Below are 12,504 nucleotides of genomic sequence, written 5' to 3'. Positions count from 1 at the left end.
TACCTCGTCCTACTGTCCCTCACCCCACCTTTCCTCCCCTCAACTCCATCCCTCCTGCAGTTGCTGTGGTTCCCCAGTGCTCCTGTTCTCCTCAGGCTCCAGTCTAGCAGGCACAGCCATCTCACTGATATGTGAAAGTAAATACTTCTTAAATTGAACAGTCAAATGCTCTTTAGATGCAACACTTTCACATTATGAGAATTATAATGTAGATTGGAACAGTGGGGGCACGGAGGCAGTGGACGAGGAACAGGAACACCGAGCACGCCCCCAGTAGCCACTGTGATTCGTGATCACCCAATTCATTTGAAGGGAGGACCCACTCACAAAAACTGTTTGAAAAATCATTGCCTAGTTAGGAGTGCTGCCTCACGGAGCGGAGGACCCGGGTTCAATCCCGGCCTCAGGTCACTGTCTGTGTGGAGTTTACACATTCTCCCCATGTTTGCATGGGTCTGACCCCCAAAAACCCAACGATGTGCGGGTTACGTAGATTGGAAGAAAAGTGAATTGGGTACTCATAAAAAAAAGTAAAATCACTGCCTTATCCCACTGGCAGACATTGTGTGCATACACATGATTAAAATGGGGAAGGTGGAGCAGTTAGATGGTTATAAGACCATAAGACATAGGAGCTGAATTAGGCCACTCAGCCCATCGAGTCTGCTCCGCCATTCAATCATGGCTGATATTTTTCTCATTCCCATTCTCCTGCCTTTCTCCCCGTAACCCCCGATCCCCTTATTAATCAAGAATCTATCTCTGCCTTGTAGACATTCAGTGATTTGGCCTCCACAGCCTTCTGCGGCAAAGAGGTCCACAGATTCGCTGAAGAAATTCCTCCTCATCTCTGTTTTAGCAGAGGGGACATAGGAAGTAAAGTTTTATTCCGGTTTGTTCTGACGTTCAAAGTGATTTGGAAGACCTCCTGGACAACTGGGATTTATTTGCAGTGCAGGTTTCTACATGTTTTTGACTGGTTAACAGAGGAACAACAAATGTTTTGAGTCAATAAATGGACAGCCATTTAGCCAGTATGCCTTTTTAATGATTTGGCTGGGTCAGCAAATTCTAGCCCCCCTGCCTTTGTAAAAGGCAGGGTATGCTCCATAATACAGAGTATATATATTCATGCCCAATTTTAAAGTCCAATTAGGAAAAGAAAGTGTCCTTCCAGATCGGGGAGCTCCTTGTTCATGGTGCTGATCAACAAGCAGTAGTCAGGGTTGATGATGCTGCAGGATATCATGCTCCAGCGTCTGAATATGTAAAAGTGATTCCAACACATTGCCTCTGAAGGGGTTAGGGCTGACATGTTCTCTTCTCGATTTCTTCTATGAGATTTTCTCTTGCAACATCAACCTGCAGAAGATAACCCAAAAATAAATCGCCAATACACACATTCTTCAAAGCATATAGGATAAATTTACAAAGGATTTTTGAAACATCACATATTTGGTCACCAAATCTTTAATGCATGGCAAAAGCTGTAAATCACAGAGAACTTGAGGCCTGGGAGCAGCAAAGTTCCAGCTAGGCTGCGTAGGTGCGTGGTTATTTAGAACAAGTATGCGGTATATAATGAGCAGTCCCTTTAAGATGAGCGCATGTGCAGCCGAGTAGACAATCTTCCAGAAACCGCCTGGTGCAGACTCAACGCGCAGCGAGAATGAAAGAAAACATTCAGCACGAGGTGACCTTATTTTCAAAATGGCCATGGTGCTCACTATAAACATTTTCAATAGAACAGGGAGTTTTGTTAACCAGAAGCCACAATGAAAGAGAAACCACTCTATCCCCGGATAAAGTCACGCAAACAGCCAAAGATAGAACCGTTTCTCTGCCGCTGTGCAGGCTGGGTAAAGAGCCTCCCATTCCATGATCTTAGTGGATCACAAAGCAGGCTCAAGGGGGCAAGGAGAGAGTGGTGTAGTGACAATGTCGCTAGACTAGCAATGCAGAGACTCAGACTAACGTTCTGGAGACATTTGTTCAAATCCCTCGGCTGGTGGAATTTGAATTCAGTTAATAAAACTGGAATATAAAGCTAGTCTCAGTAATGATGACCACAAAACTGTAATTGTATATACCCATCTGATTCACCAATGTCCTTACCTCGTCTGGTCGATGTGTGATTCTAGACCACAGTAATGTGGTTGGCTCTTAACTGATCTCTAAAATGGCAGAGTAGGCCATGCCGTTCAAGGGCAAATGTTGGTCTCCCCGGCAACACTTAGACATTCTGAATTCTCCCTCTATGTACCCAAACAGGTGCCGGAATGTGGATTTTCACAGTAACTTCATTGCAGTGTTAATGTAAGCCTACTTGTGACTAATAAAGATTAAAATGCTCACATCCCATGAAAGAAATATAATTGAAGTGCATTGTGCATTAATGGCTGTCTGTAATTTCCAATTTGGGTGTCTGTGGTTGCTGAGTGTATATTCTACCCTTGCAAATAATTTGGGTCTCTCAATAGGTGTATTTTTTTTAAAACATCTCTTAAAGGATTTTAAACTTGTAACCTTAAGAGTAGGTGTGAATTTTGTTTTTTTTCATATAAATATAACTTGTAAATAAGTAACTAACCTCCTCTCTCGTGGAAACAACACGAAGTTTGACAACTCCATCTTTTAGTTCCTGTTCTCCAATTATAGCCACCAAGGGAATTCCCGTCTCCTCACAGTATTGGAGCTGGTTCAGGAGCTTTGGGTTCTTCTTGTAGGTAATTTCTGCCTGCAGACGAACAATTCCAACACTGTAAACCCCACAGAATGGGATAACACACTTCTCGAACGAGCTGCTGCAAGTTGCCACTGTCGACAGGTCTGGTGGAGTCATTTCAGTACCAGCGTTCATAAGAACATAAGAACTAGGAGCAGGAGTAGGCCATCTGGCCCCTCGAGCCTGCTCCGCCATTCAATGAGATCATGGCTGATCTTTTGTGGACTCAGCTCCACTTTCCGGCCCGAACACCATAACCCTTAATCCCTTTATTCTTCAAAAAACTATCTATCTTGATCTTAAAAACATTTAATGAAGGAGCCTCTACTGCTTCACTGGGCAAGGAATTCCATAGATTCACAACCCTTTGGGTGAAGAAGTTCCTCCTAAACTCAGTCCTAAATCTACTTCCCCTTATTTTGAGGCTATGCCCCCTAGTTCTGCTTTCACCCGCCAGTGGAAACAACCTGCCCGCATCTATCCTATCGATTCCCTTCATAATCTTATATGTTTCTATAAGATCCCCCCTCATCCTTCTAAATTCCAACGAGTACAGTCCCAGTCTACTCAACCTCGCCTCGTAATCCAACCCCTTCAGCTCTGGGATTAACCTAGTGAATCTCCTCTGCACACCCTCCAGTGCCAGTACGTCCTTTCTCAAGTAAGGAGACCAAAACTGAACACAATACTCCAGGTGTGGCCTCACTAACACCTTATACAATTGCAGCATAACCTCCCTAGTCTTAAACTCCATCCCTCTAGCAATGAAGGACAAAATTCCATTTGCCTTCTTAATCACCTGTTGCACCTGAAAACCAACTTTCTGCGACTCATGCACGAGCACACCCAGGTCTCTCTGCACAGCAGCATGTTTTAATATTTTATCATTTAAATAATAATCCCTTTTGCCGTTATTCTTACCAAAATGGATAACCTCACATTTGTCAACATTGTATTCCATCTGCCAGACCCTAGCCCATTCACTTAGCCTGTCCAAATCCCTCTGCAGACTTCCAGTATCCTCTGCACGTTTTGCTTTACCACTTATCTTAGTGTCGTCTGCAAACTTGGACCTTGGTCCCCAACTCCAAATCATCTATGTAAATTGTGAACAGTTGTGGGCCCAACACTGATCCCTGAGGGACACCACTAGCTACTGAATTCGTTGAGGAGTGAAACATTGAGGATCAAATAATATCTAATCACTGCTTAAATTATTTTACCCACCAAAGCTGGCTGCCATTTTGTTGACCAGTTCCAATTTCTCAACGCACGCACGCACACACACTTTGACGTGGAGGGCGCTGGGACCTGCAGGACGAGGGAAACTGTTGCCCGACTAAATTTATTTACCTCCTCTCCAAATCCCCCTACCCCAAATATTCAGATCATTACTGACAAATAGATCCACAAGCGTTCAGAGCCATATTGCACCTTCTGCAAATGGCATTCATATTCTACAGTAAGAAGTCTTACAACATCAGGTTAAAGTCCAACAGGTTTGTTTCGAATTTAACCTGGTGTTGTAAGACGTCTTACTGTGTTCACCCAGTCCAACGCCGGCATCTCCACATCATTCATATTCTAAACAGAGAATGTTAGCAAGCCATTAAAGTAGTGGAGGAGAGGGAAGGGGAGAGAAAGGAAAGCTCATCACAGCTGGACGCGATGGTATTTTCCACTAATACACATTTGTATGTACACCAACACCACCAGTTTCCCAGCGGTTTGGAGAGGGAATCCACATTGCTGTTTTTCACCCTTCAACTAGGGGTCATCATTGGATTTCCAAGGGAATTCACTTTTAATGAATATTAAACCATTTAAAATAAACGCACAATGCTTCTTCAACAAAAATCTTTATGTTCACCCTCACTTCAGCTAAAATCTTAAATTCTGGAATCTTACAGGCACTCGGCCCATCGTCCCCATGCTGGCTCTTTGAAAGGGTTATCCAATTATGCTCAAACTCCACCTCTTTCCGTGTAACTCTGCAAATTGATTCTCTTCAAATACACATCCAATGTTCTTTGAAAGTTTCTCAGGAATTTGATTCCACTGTCCTTTCAGGCAGTGCCTCCCAGATCACAACAACCCTCTTGTGAAATCATTTTTCCACCACTTTCCCTTGAGATTTTTTTGTCAATTATTTTAAGTAATCAACTATTGGTCACTGACCCATGTGTCAACGGTAAGTTTCCCCAATTGCTCTATCAATAGCTCTCATAATTTTGAGCACCTCTTTGCGTCTCCCCTTAACCTTCACTGCTCTAAAGAGAAGTCTCAGATTCTCCAATCTCTCCACATTACTGTACTTCCTCATCCTCTGACTTGCTATGTACAGTATAGCACAGCACAAACCTTAATTCCAGACTTCCAGAGCTCTGCCACCAACTTCATCCTCTCTTCCAGAAGGTTCTTCTGTGCTGTGGCTACAAGAACTTGCGTCTCTGTTGTACGAATTTTCTCATCTGAGGCCTGGCAAAACAGAATAGAAATCAGCAAAAGGTTCTCTGGATATACCCTAAACACACAGGTCATCGATTCCCCGGTTATACCCTAAACAAACAGCTCATAGTGCAGCAGGAGAACAAGCACTGCTGACTCAGAAAGAAGGACTGACAGAGAACTTACTCACTGAGGCAAGCCAGGAAGACCAGCACGGACACAACAGTGGAGTTAACTGAATCTATTACAGGAGGCCATATCGCCCATTGTGTCTGCACCAGTTTTTCAAATGAGCTTTGAAATGAACATCTCTCCCCCACTGCTCTCTTTCCCCTTATCCATCTTTACATATTCTTTTCATTTGCAAATTAAGAACGTAATGTTCTCACTAGGCGCTGTTGGCAACACACTCACTTGCCAGCTCACCAGTGAAATTCAGGCACGTATTGCACATACCTGCGTAATCATTTACCCAACTCCCGACGCGCACTACAATAGCATCCATGAACCACAGCCAACGTTGAAGAACTGCCCCAATACAACTCAATGCTCCACTGGAGCTCACGGAATGCAGCCAAATTCAGGACAACAGACAGCTGTCCACTGAAAGTCCAAGGTACAGGACAGTGCGCTGGTGGACACACTAAAGCTTGGGACAGTAAAAATGCAATGGCAAAAGACAGCCATTAAAGACTTTTCAGCTACAGTGCATCGAGGGGCTGGAAACTGGGTAAAACCGCTTGGGCTGTAGCTTGACATGTGGAGGAACCATGTAAATTTAGACTGTAATTGTAAACACAGCAAGTAACATGCAGTGTTGGAAGAAACAAATGTGATGATACAAATGGGTGGCATGGTAGCACAGTGGTTACCTTTGCTGCTTCACAGCGCCAGGGACCCAGATTCGATTCCCGGCTTGGGCCACTGTCTGTACGGAGTCTGCACGTTCTCCCAGAGTCTGCGTGGACTTCCTGCGGTTTCCTCCCACAAGTCCCGAAAGACGTGCTGTTAGGTGAATTGGACATTCTGAATTCTCCCTGTGTACCCGAACAGGCACCGGAATGTGGCGACAAGGGGATTTTCACGGTAAATTCATTGCAGTGTTAATGTAAGCCTACTTATGACACTAATAAAGACTTTTATGATTTGCCCCGTATGTAACATCAACTGTGAGTTCATGTCATTGTCAGAGTGTTACAGCACAGAATGAGGCCCTTCAGCCCATCGTGTCTGTGCCGGCCATCAAGCGCCTATCTATTCTAATCCCATCTTCCAGTACTTGATCCATAGCCTTGTATGCTTTGACATTTCAAGTGCTGATCTAAATGCTCTTTCTTCTTAAATGCTGTACACTAATTTTATGAATAAAGTATATTTTGGGGGGGGGGGGGGAATAATCTTTTTTTAATATAAATTTAGAGTTTCCAATTATTTTATTCCCCAATTAAGGGGCAATTTAGCGTGGTCAATCCACCGGACCTGCACATCTTTGGGTTGTGGGGGTGAGACCCACGCAGACATGGGGCGAATGGGCAAACTCCACACGGACAGTGACCCAGGACCGTGAGGCAGCGGTGCTAACCACTGCATCACCGTGCCAACCCATTAGTACACTAACCTAACCACTGCAACACAGATGAATGGGATGAAAAGGGAAAATCATGTTTGCAACGGTAACTAAAAGAAAAAGAAACCAAAGAGAAAATGCTGGAAAATCTCAGCGGGTCTGGCAGCATCTGAAATGAAATGAAAATCGCTTATTGTCTCAAGTAGCCTTCAATGAAGTTACTGTGAAAAGCCCCTCGTCGCCACATTCCGGCGCCTGTTCGGGGAGGCTGGCACGGGAATTGAACCCGCGCTGCTGGCCTTGGTCTGCTTCACAAGCCAGCTATTTAGCCCACTGTGCTAAGCCAGCCCCAAAGGGAGAGAAAAGAGCTAACGTTTTGAGCTAACGTAAAGACTCGAAACGTTAGCTCTTTTCTCTCCCTACAGATGCTGCCAGACCCGCTGAGATTTTCCAGCATTTGCTCTTTGGTTTCAGATTCCAGCATCCGCAGTAATTTGCTTTTATAAAAGAAAAAGAAGACGGACTCAAACATTGATGAACCTGCTCTACCGTGAGAAATGCCATGAGCTCAGCATCAAATGGACCCGACATCAGAATGTCAAACCTAGCATCAATCCACTGAAATATCTGTCTTCCAGGTTATTAATCCACCAAATATGGAACTATCTTTGATTCAAATACAACCCACATTTCACATGAAGGTGCAATTCAAAATGTAGGTCATTTATTTGACAATGGTCACAATGGGCGAAAAGAACACATGCTGCAGTGACATGACCTAAAAAGTGCTACAACAGGTGTAAAGTGCCAAAGCAACACGCAAATGTTGATTTTCTTAAATCTTTTATTATTGTTCTAAATAACAGAAAGAATCAGTTACCATACCTCCAGTCTTTGTTCCATAATGGAGAATATCCTTTCAATCCCAATGCTGACTCCCACACACGGTACTTTCCGACCTTTGGGATCAAACATTCCAACGAGGCCGTCATACCGCCCTCCAGCAGCTACACTGCCGACGCTAACTTGCTCAGAGAGCTCGTTCTGCTGTGTCTGAGTGGCTGCCTGACTCTGGGCTAGCACAGCCTCGTAGATGACACCAGTGTAGTAGTCTAAACCTCGAGCTAAACTCAGGTCAAAAAGAACCTGAAAAATAAAATCAATTATTCTCCACACAAAATCAATATAAATGAAATAGCACATAAACAATAGCCAATTAAATAATTATTCCTTATTTTGCGTGCATGCGTTGGCTGGGAACTGGCTAAATGTGTGTAGTTTGTTTTCTTTTCACTTCTTCAGGCTGTATGCGTTTGCACAGGCTGGGGGATGGTCACAGAGGCACAGTTGGTGTCTATTTACGTTCTTTCACAAACTGACTCTCACAAACTTCAACAGATGTGCGATAGAGAGCATCCTTTCCGGCTGCATCACAGCCTGGTATGGCAACTGCTCGGCCCAAGATCTCAAGAAGCTGAAGAGTGTGGTGAACTCAGCCCAACGTATCACATGAGCTTGCCACCCCCACATTGATTCTGTCTACACCTCCCGCTGCCTCAGGAAAACAGACAGCATTATCAGAGACCCCTCCCACCCAGGCTTTGTCCTCTTCCAGACCCTTCCATCAGGCAGAAGATACAGAAGTCTGAAGACCCGCACATCCAGACATAGAAACAGCTTCTTCCCCACATCTACAAGACCCCTCAACGACTCCCCCTCAGACTGACCTGTTACCTGTAAGAACACTATTCACAATGCCCTATGCTGCTCTTCCTCATGTATTTGCTTTGTTTGGCCCCTTGTTCTGCATTGTAACCAATCACTGTTTGTCGATGTACCATTTGTCAATGTTCTCTGTTGATTATTCTTTTTGTCTACTTTGTACGTACTGTGTACATTCCCTCGGCCGCAGAAAAATACTTTTCATGTACTTCGGTACATGTGACAATAAATCAAATCAAAAATCAAATTTAGGCTGGGAACTGGCCCTGTGTGCGCACACAGATGAAAAGAAGCAAAATGGCACAAAAAGCAGGTCAGGTGACCTGAAAAGTTCCATGAGGAGGAAGGTGTGCCAGCGAAACAGTCACAGGAGGAGGTCGCAAACCAAAGAGTGGGACAGTCTCAGGTAAGGAACAAGGACAGAGATCAGAAGCAGATCCTTTAAGTAAAGTCGAGAGAAAGGAGCAGAGAAATAAGACTCCAGGAAAACTGCCGGCAGCAGACTTGAGGCAAAGTGAGCTGGAGGGAAGCCCAAAAGATTGAAGGGGCAGCCGAAAGTTGGTGGCTCAGTGCTGTTCGCCGTAGGGGCAGCATGGAGGGAATTCCAAGTTGAGTCCTCATGAGAAAGAGTGTTTCAGTGACACTGGCTGGCTCACTGTGTGATCAACGTCTGGGTGGGTTGTTGAGGAATCCATGGAATCAGCTTGGGTCACATTTGTTATTTACTTTGTTGTATGGTGCATCGGACTACAGCCTGTCACTTCACATGTACCTTGAATACTAGAATACAGGATAGATATAAGTTTTAATCTTTCCAAATTTGTATTTGTCTGTAAATATATAGCTGGGGTGAGGGAAAAGTGAATATTTGAATAATTTCCTTGTGTTTGTATTGAGATCTTTCCAACTTTTTGTCTGATGTAATATAATTAATTATTCTCCATTATTCACTGTGAATTGCTGCTTTAAAAGTAACAGGAATATCAAAAAAGTGCGATGAAGATGATGCTTTTGGAAGCAAGCGAGATGTTTACAGGAAATGTGCACTATACGCAAAACTCATAATGTAGCAAATATTAACCAACAACCATCACACCATTCCGACACTCATTTTCTTTGGAAAATTACAAACTGAACTTCCTTTGGTGCTTTTATATCTCAGTTGCTGGAAACAAGAATTTGAGAGCGGAACTGAGAGTTCATGAGAACGAAGCAAGTTTAGTGCCATCTCCCCCACTCCTTCCAGGGAACAATGTGCAATTTACACCATGAATGGTCGGTTTGCCAACCCTCCAGGAATTGAAGATTAATCTACATGACACTGCTGCGTGCAACACCGGCGGAAAAATCATCGGGACGTTGAAAAATTGTTTGTCGTTTTCTTTGAACATTTCTCTTTACCAGACTTTAAAATATTTAAAATGGGGGAAAGGCGGCTATTTGGCTGACAATCAAGCATCATCCAATTGGCTGAGTCTTTTATGCTTTCTAAATAGCGTAGGAAGGCAGAACATCGCAAGGATGGGTGTTTATAATGGCTGGAGCGCGGGGAGAAGTCATGTGATGAAACCGCCAGGAATACATTGAATCACAGTCAGTAACCCGAACTGAGGTTCACTCGGTTATATCCTGTGGGGTAAAGAAATCTATTACATTTCTCCCAACTGGCAACAGCCTTGAAGTGTTGTCCAGAGCATGTGGTCATATCTCCAAATCACATACTGAGCTGCTTACCTTCTCTTCAACACCAAAAAGTGTCAGATACACAAAGAGCTGTTTCATGTCATTCAGGCCTTCCATAGCCACCTTGTTCTGGGACAGTTTGGCATCTTGTACCAACTTATCAATCAACTCTGACCTGCCTGCAAAAGACAGTGCATTATTCTCTACGCTTCATGAAGGAGTAAATAACACAGGAAAAGTAACCACTTCATTGATTTTACATTTTTTTTCGAGTACCCAATTCATTTTTCCAAATTAAGGGGCAATTTAGCGTGTTCAATCCACCTACCCTGCACATCTTTGGGTTGTGGGGGCGAAACCCACGCAAACACGGGGAGAATGTGCAAACTCCACATGGACAGATCCCCAGAGCCGGGATCGAACCTGGGGACCTCGGCGCCGTGAGGCGCAAGCGCTAACCACTGCGCCACCGTACTGCCCCACCTTATTGATGGTTTACATTATTTAGTCAAACTGATTGAAAGGCGACACACAGTTTATAAATTTAGAGTACCCAATTCATTTTTTCCAATTAAGGGGCTATTTAGCGTGGCCAATTCACCTACCTTGCACATCTTTGGTTTGTGGGGGCGAAGCCCACGCAGACACGAGGAGAATGTGCAAACTCCACATGGACAGTGACCCAGAGCCGGGATCGAACCCGAGACCTCAGCGCCGTGGGGCAGCAATGCTAACCACTGCGCCACCGTACTGCCCTATGGCACACAGTTAGTAATAATAATAATATGGGCGGCATGTGGCGCAGTGGATAGCACCGACCTGCGGCGCTGAGGACCCGGGTTCGAATCCCATCCCTGGGTCACTGTCCGTGTGGAGTTTGCACATCTTCCCCGTGTCTGCATGGGTTTCACCCCCACAACCCAAAGATGTGCTGGTTAGGTGGATTGGCCACACTAAATTACCCCTTAATTGGAAAACAAATCATTGGGTACTCTATATTTAAAAAAAAAAAAAAAAAAAATAATAATAATAATAATAGCTTATTCCGGGAGCGGAGAAACTACAACATCTTCTTCACAGCCTTCAACACGTCATCGATGAAGATGAACATTTTGCCAAGGTCATCCCCACACCCCCACTACTTGCCTTCAAACAACCGCGCAACCTCAAACAAACCATTGTTTGCAGCAAACTACCCAGCCTTCAGAACAGTGACCACGACACCACACAACCCTGCCATGGCAATCTCTGCAAGACGTGCCAGATCATCGACATGGATACCACCATTACACGTGAGAACACCACCCACCAGGTACGCGGTACATACTCGTGCGACTCGGCCAACGTTGTCTACCTCATACGCTGCAGGAAAGGATGTCCCGAAGCGTGGTACATTGGCGAGACCATGCAGACGCTGCGACAACGAATGAACGGACATCGTGCGACAATCACCAGGCAGGAATGTTCCCTTCCAGTCGGGGAACACTTCAGCAGTCAAGGGCATTCAGCCTCTGATCTCCGGGTAAGTGTTCTCCAAGGCGGCCTTCAGGACGCGCGGCAACGCAGAATCGACGAGCAGAAGCTTATAGCCAAGTTCCACACACATGAGTGCGGCCTCAACCGGGACCTGGGATTCATGTTGCATTACATTCATCCCCCACCATCTGGCCTGCGAAATCCTACCAATTGTCCTGGCTTGACACAATTCACACCTCTTTCACCTGGGGTTACCCCATCTCTGGATCTGTAAAGATTTAATCACCTGCTAATGCTCGCATTCCAAGCATTGTCTGGCATCTTTGAATCTGTCTATATATATATATGTTTCTGGAACATACCTCTTCATTCACCTGAGGAAGGAGCAGCGCTCCGAAAGCTAGTGACATCGAAACAAACCTGTTGGACTTTAACCTGGTGTTGTACAACTTCTTACTGTCACAAGTAGACTTCAATGAAGTTACTGTGAAACACCCCGAGTTGCCACATTCCAGCACCTATTCGGGGAGGCCGGTACTTGAATTGAACCTGCACTGCTGGCATGGTTCTGCGTTGCAAGCCAGCTATTTAGCCCACTGTGCTAAACCAGCCCCTTTGTATTCTGAATCGTAGCACGGTTAGGTTGCATTCACACAGTGGACTAAGCTTTCTGTACCACTTTGACTGCGTACATCTGCCTGCACGAAAAATGTAGTCACATTTCATATCCTGGCATCATTTACAGAGAGACAGCAGGCATGCAAGCCAGTATACGGGCAGAGACTTTCTCCCCATTCACACTAGTTTATGTTTAGGGCCTACACCTCTCCTCTGACACTGGGCAGAACTCCCAACATTATGGCCAACATTCCATCCTCACCCA

At 44.8% G+C, this 12,504-nt stretch overlaps 1 protein-coding gene across 4 annotated transcripts in view; it reads right to left on the bottom strand.

Moving 5' to 3' along the window:
- Positions 1 to 1,026: 1,026 nt before the first annotated feature.
- Positions 1,027 to 12,504, bottom strand: part of LOC140427178 (histidine--tRNA ligase, cytoplasmic-like) — a 35,008-nt gene continuing 23,530 nt past the window's right edge. For all 4 annotated transcript variants that reach the window (XM_072512757.1, XM_072512756.1, XM_072512754.1 and 1 more), the window contains 5 exons: positions 10,197 to 10,324; positions 7,626 to 7,886; positions 5,087 to 5,203; positions 2,591 to 2,737; positions 1,027 to 1,362 (listed from right to left, as the gene is read on the bottom strand). In XM_072512757.1, coding sequence (XP_072368858.1) covers positions 1,303 to 1,362; positions 2,591 to 2,737; positions 5,087 to 5,203; positions 7,626 to 7,886; positions 10,197 to 10,324 — 713 coding nt within the window. In that variant the 3' untranslated portion in view covers positions 1,027 to 1,302. The remainder of the gene's footprint in view (positions 1,363 to 2,590; positions 2,738 to 5,086; positions 5,204 to 7,625; positions 7,887 to 10,196; positions 10,325 to 12,504) is intronic.

The sequence above is a fragment of the Scyliorhinus torazame genome, chromosome 7 (genome assembly GCF_047496885.1).
Source record: "Scyliorhinus torazame isolate Kashiwa2021f chromosome 7, sScyTor2.1, whole genome shotgun sequence".
Lineage (NCBI taxonomy): Eukaryota > Metazoa > Chordata > Chondrichthyes > Carcharhiniformes > Scyliorhinidae > Scyliorhinus > Scyliorhinus torazame.
This window is presented reverse-complemented; position numbering and strand designations above follow the sequence as displayed.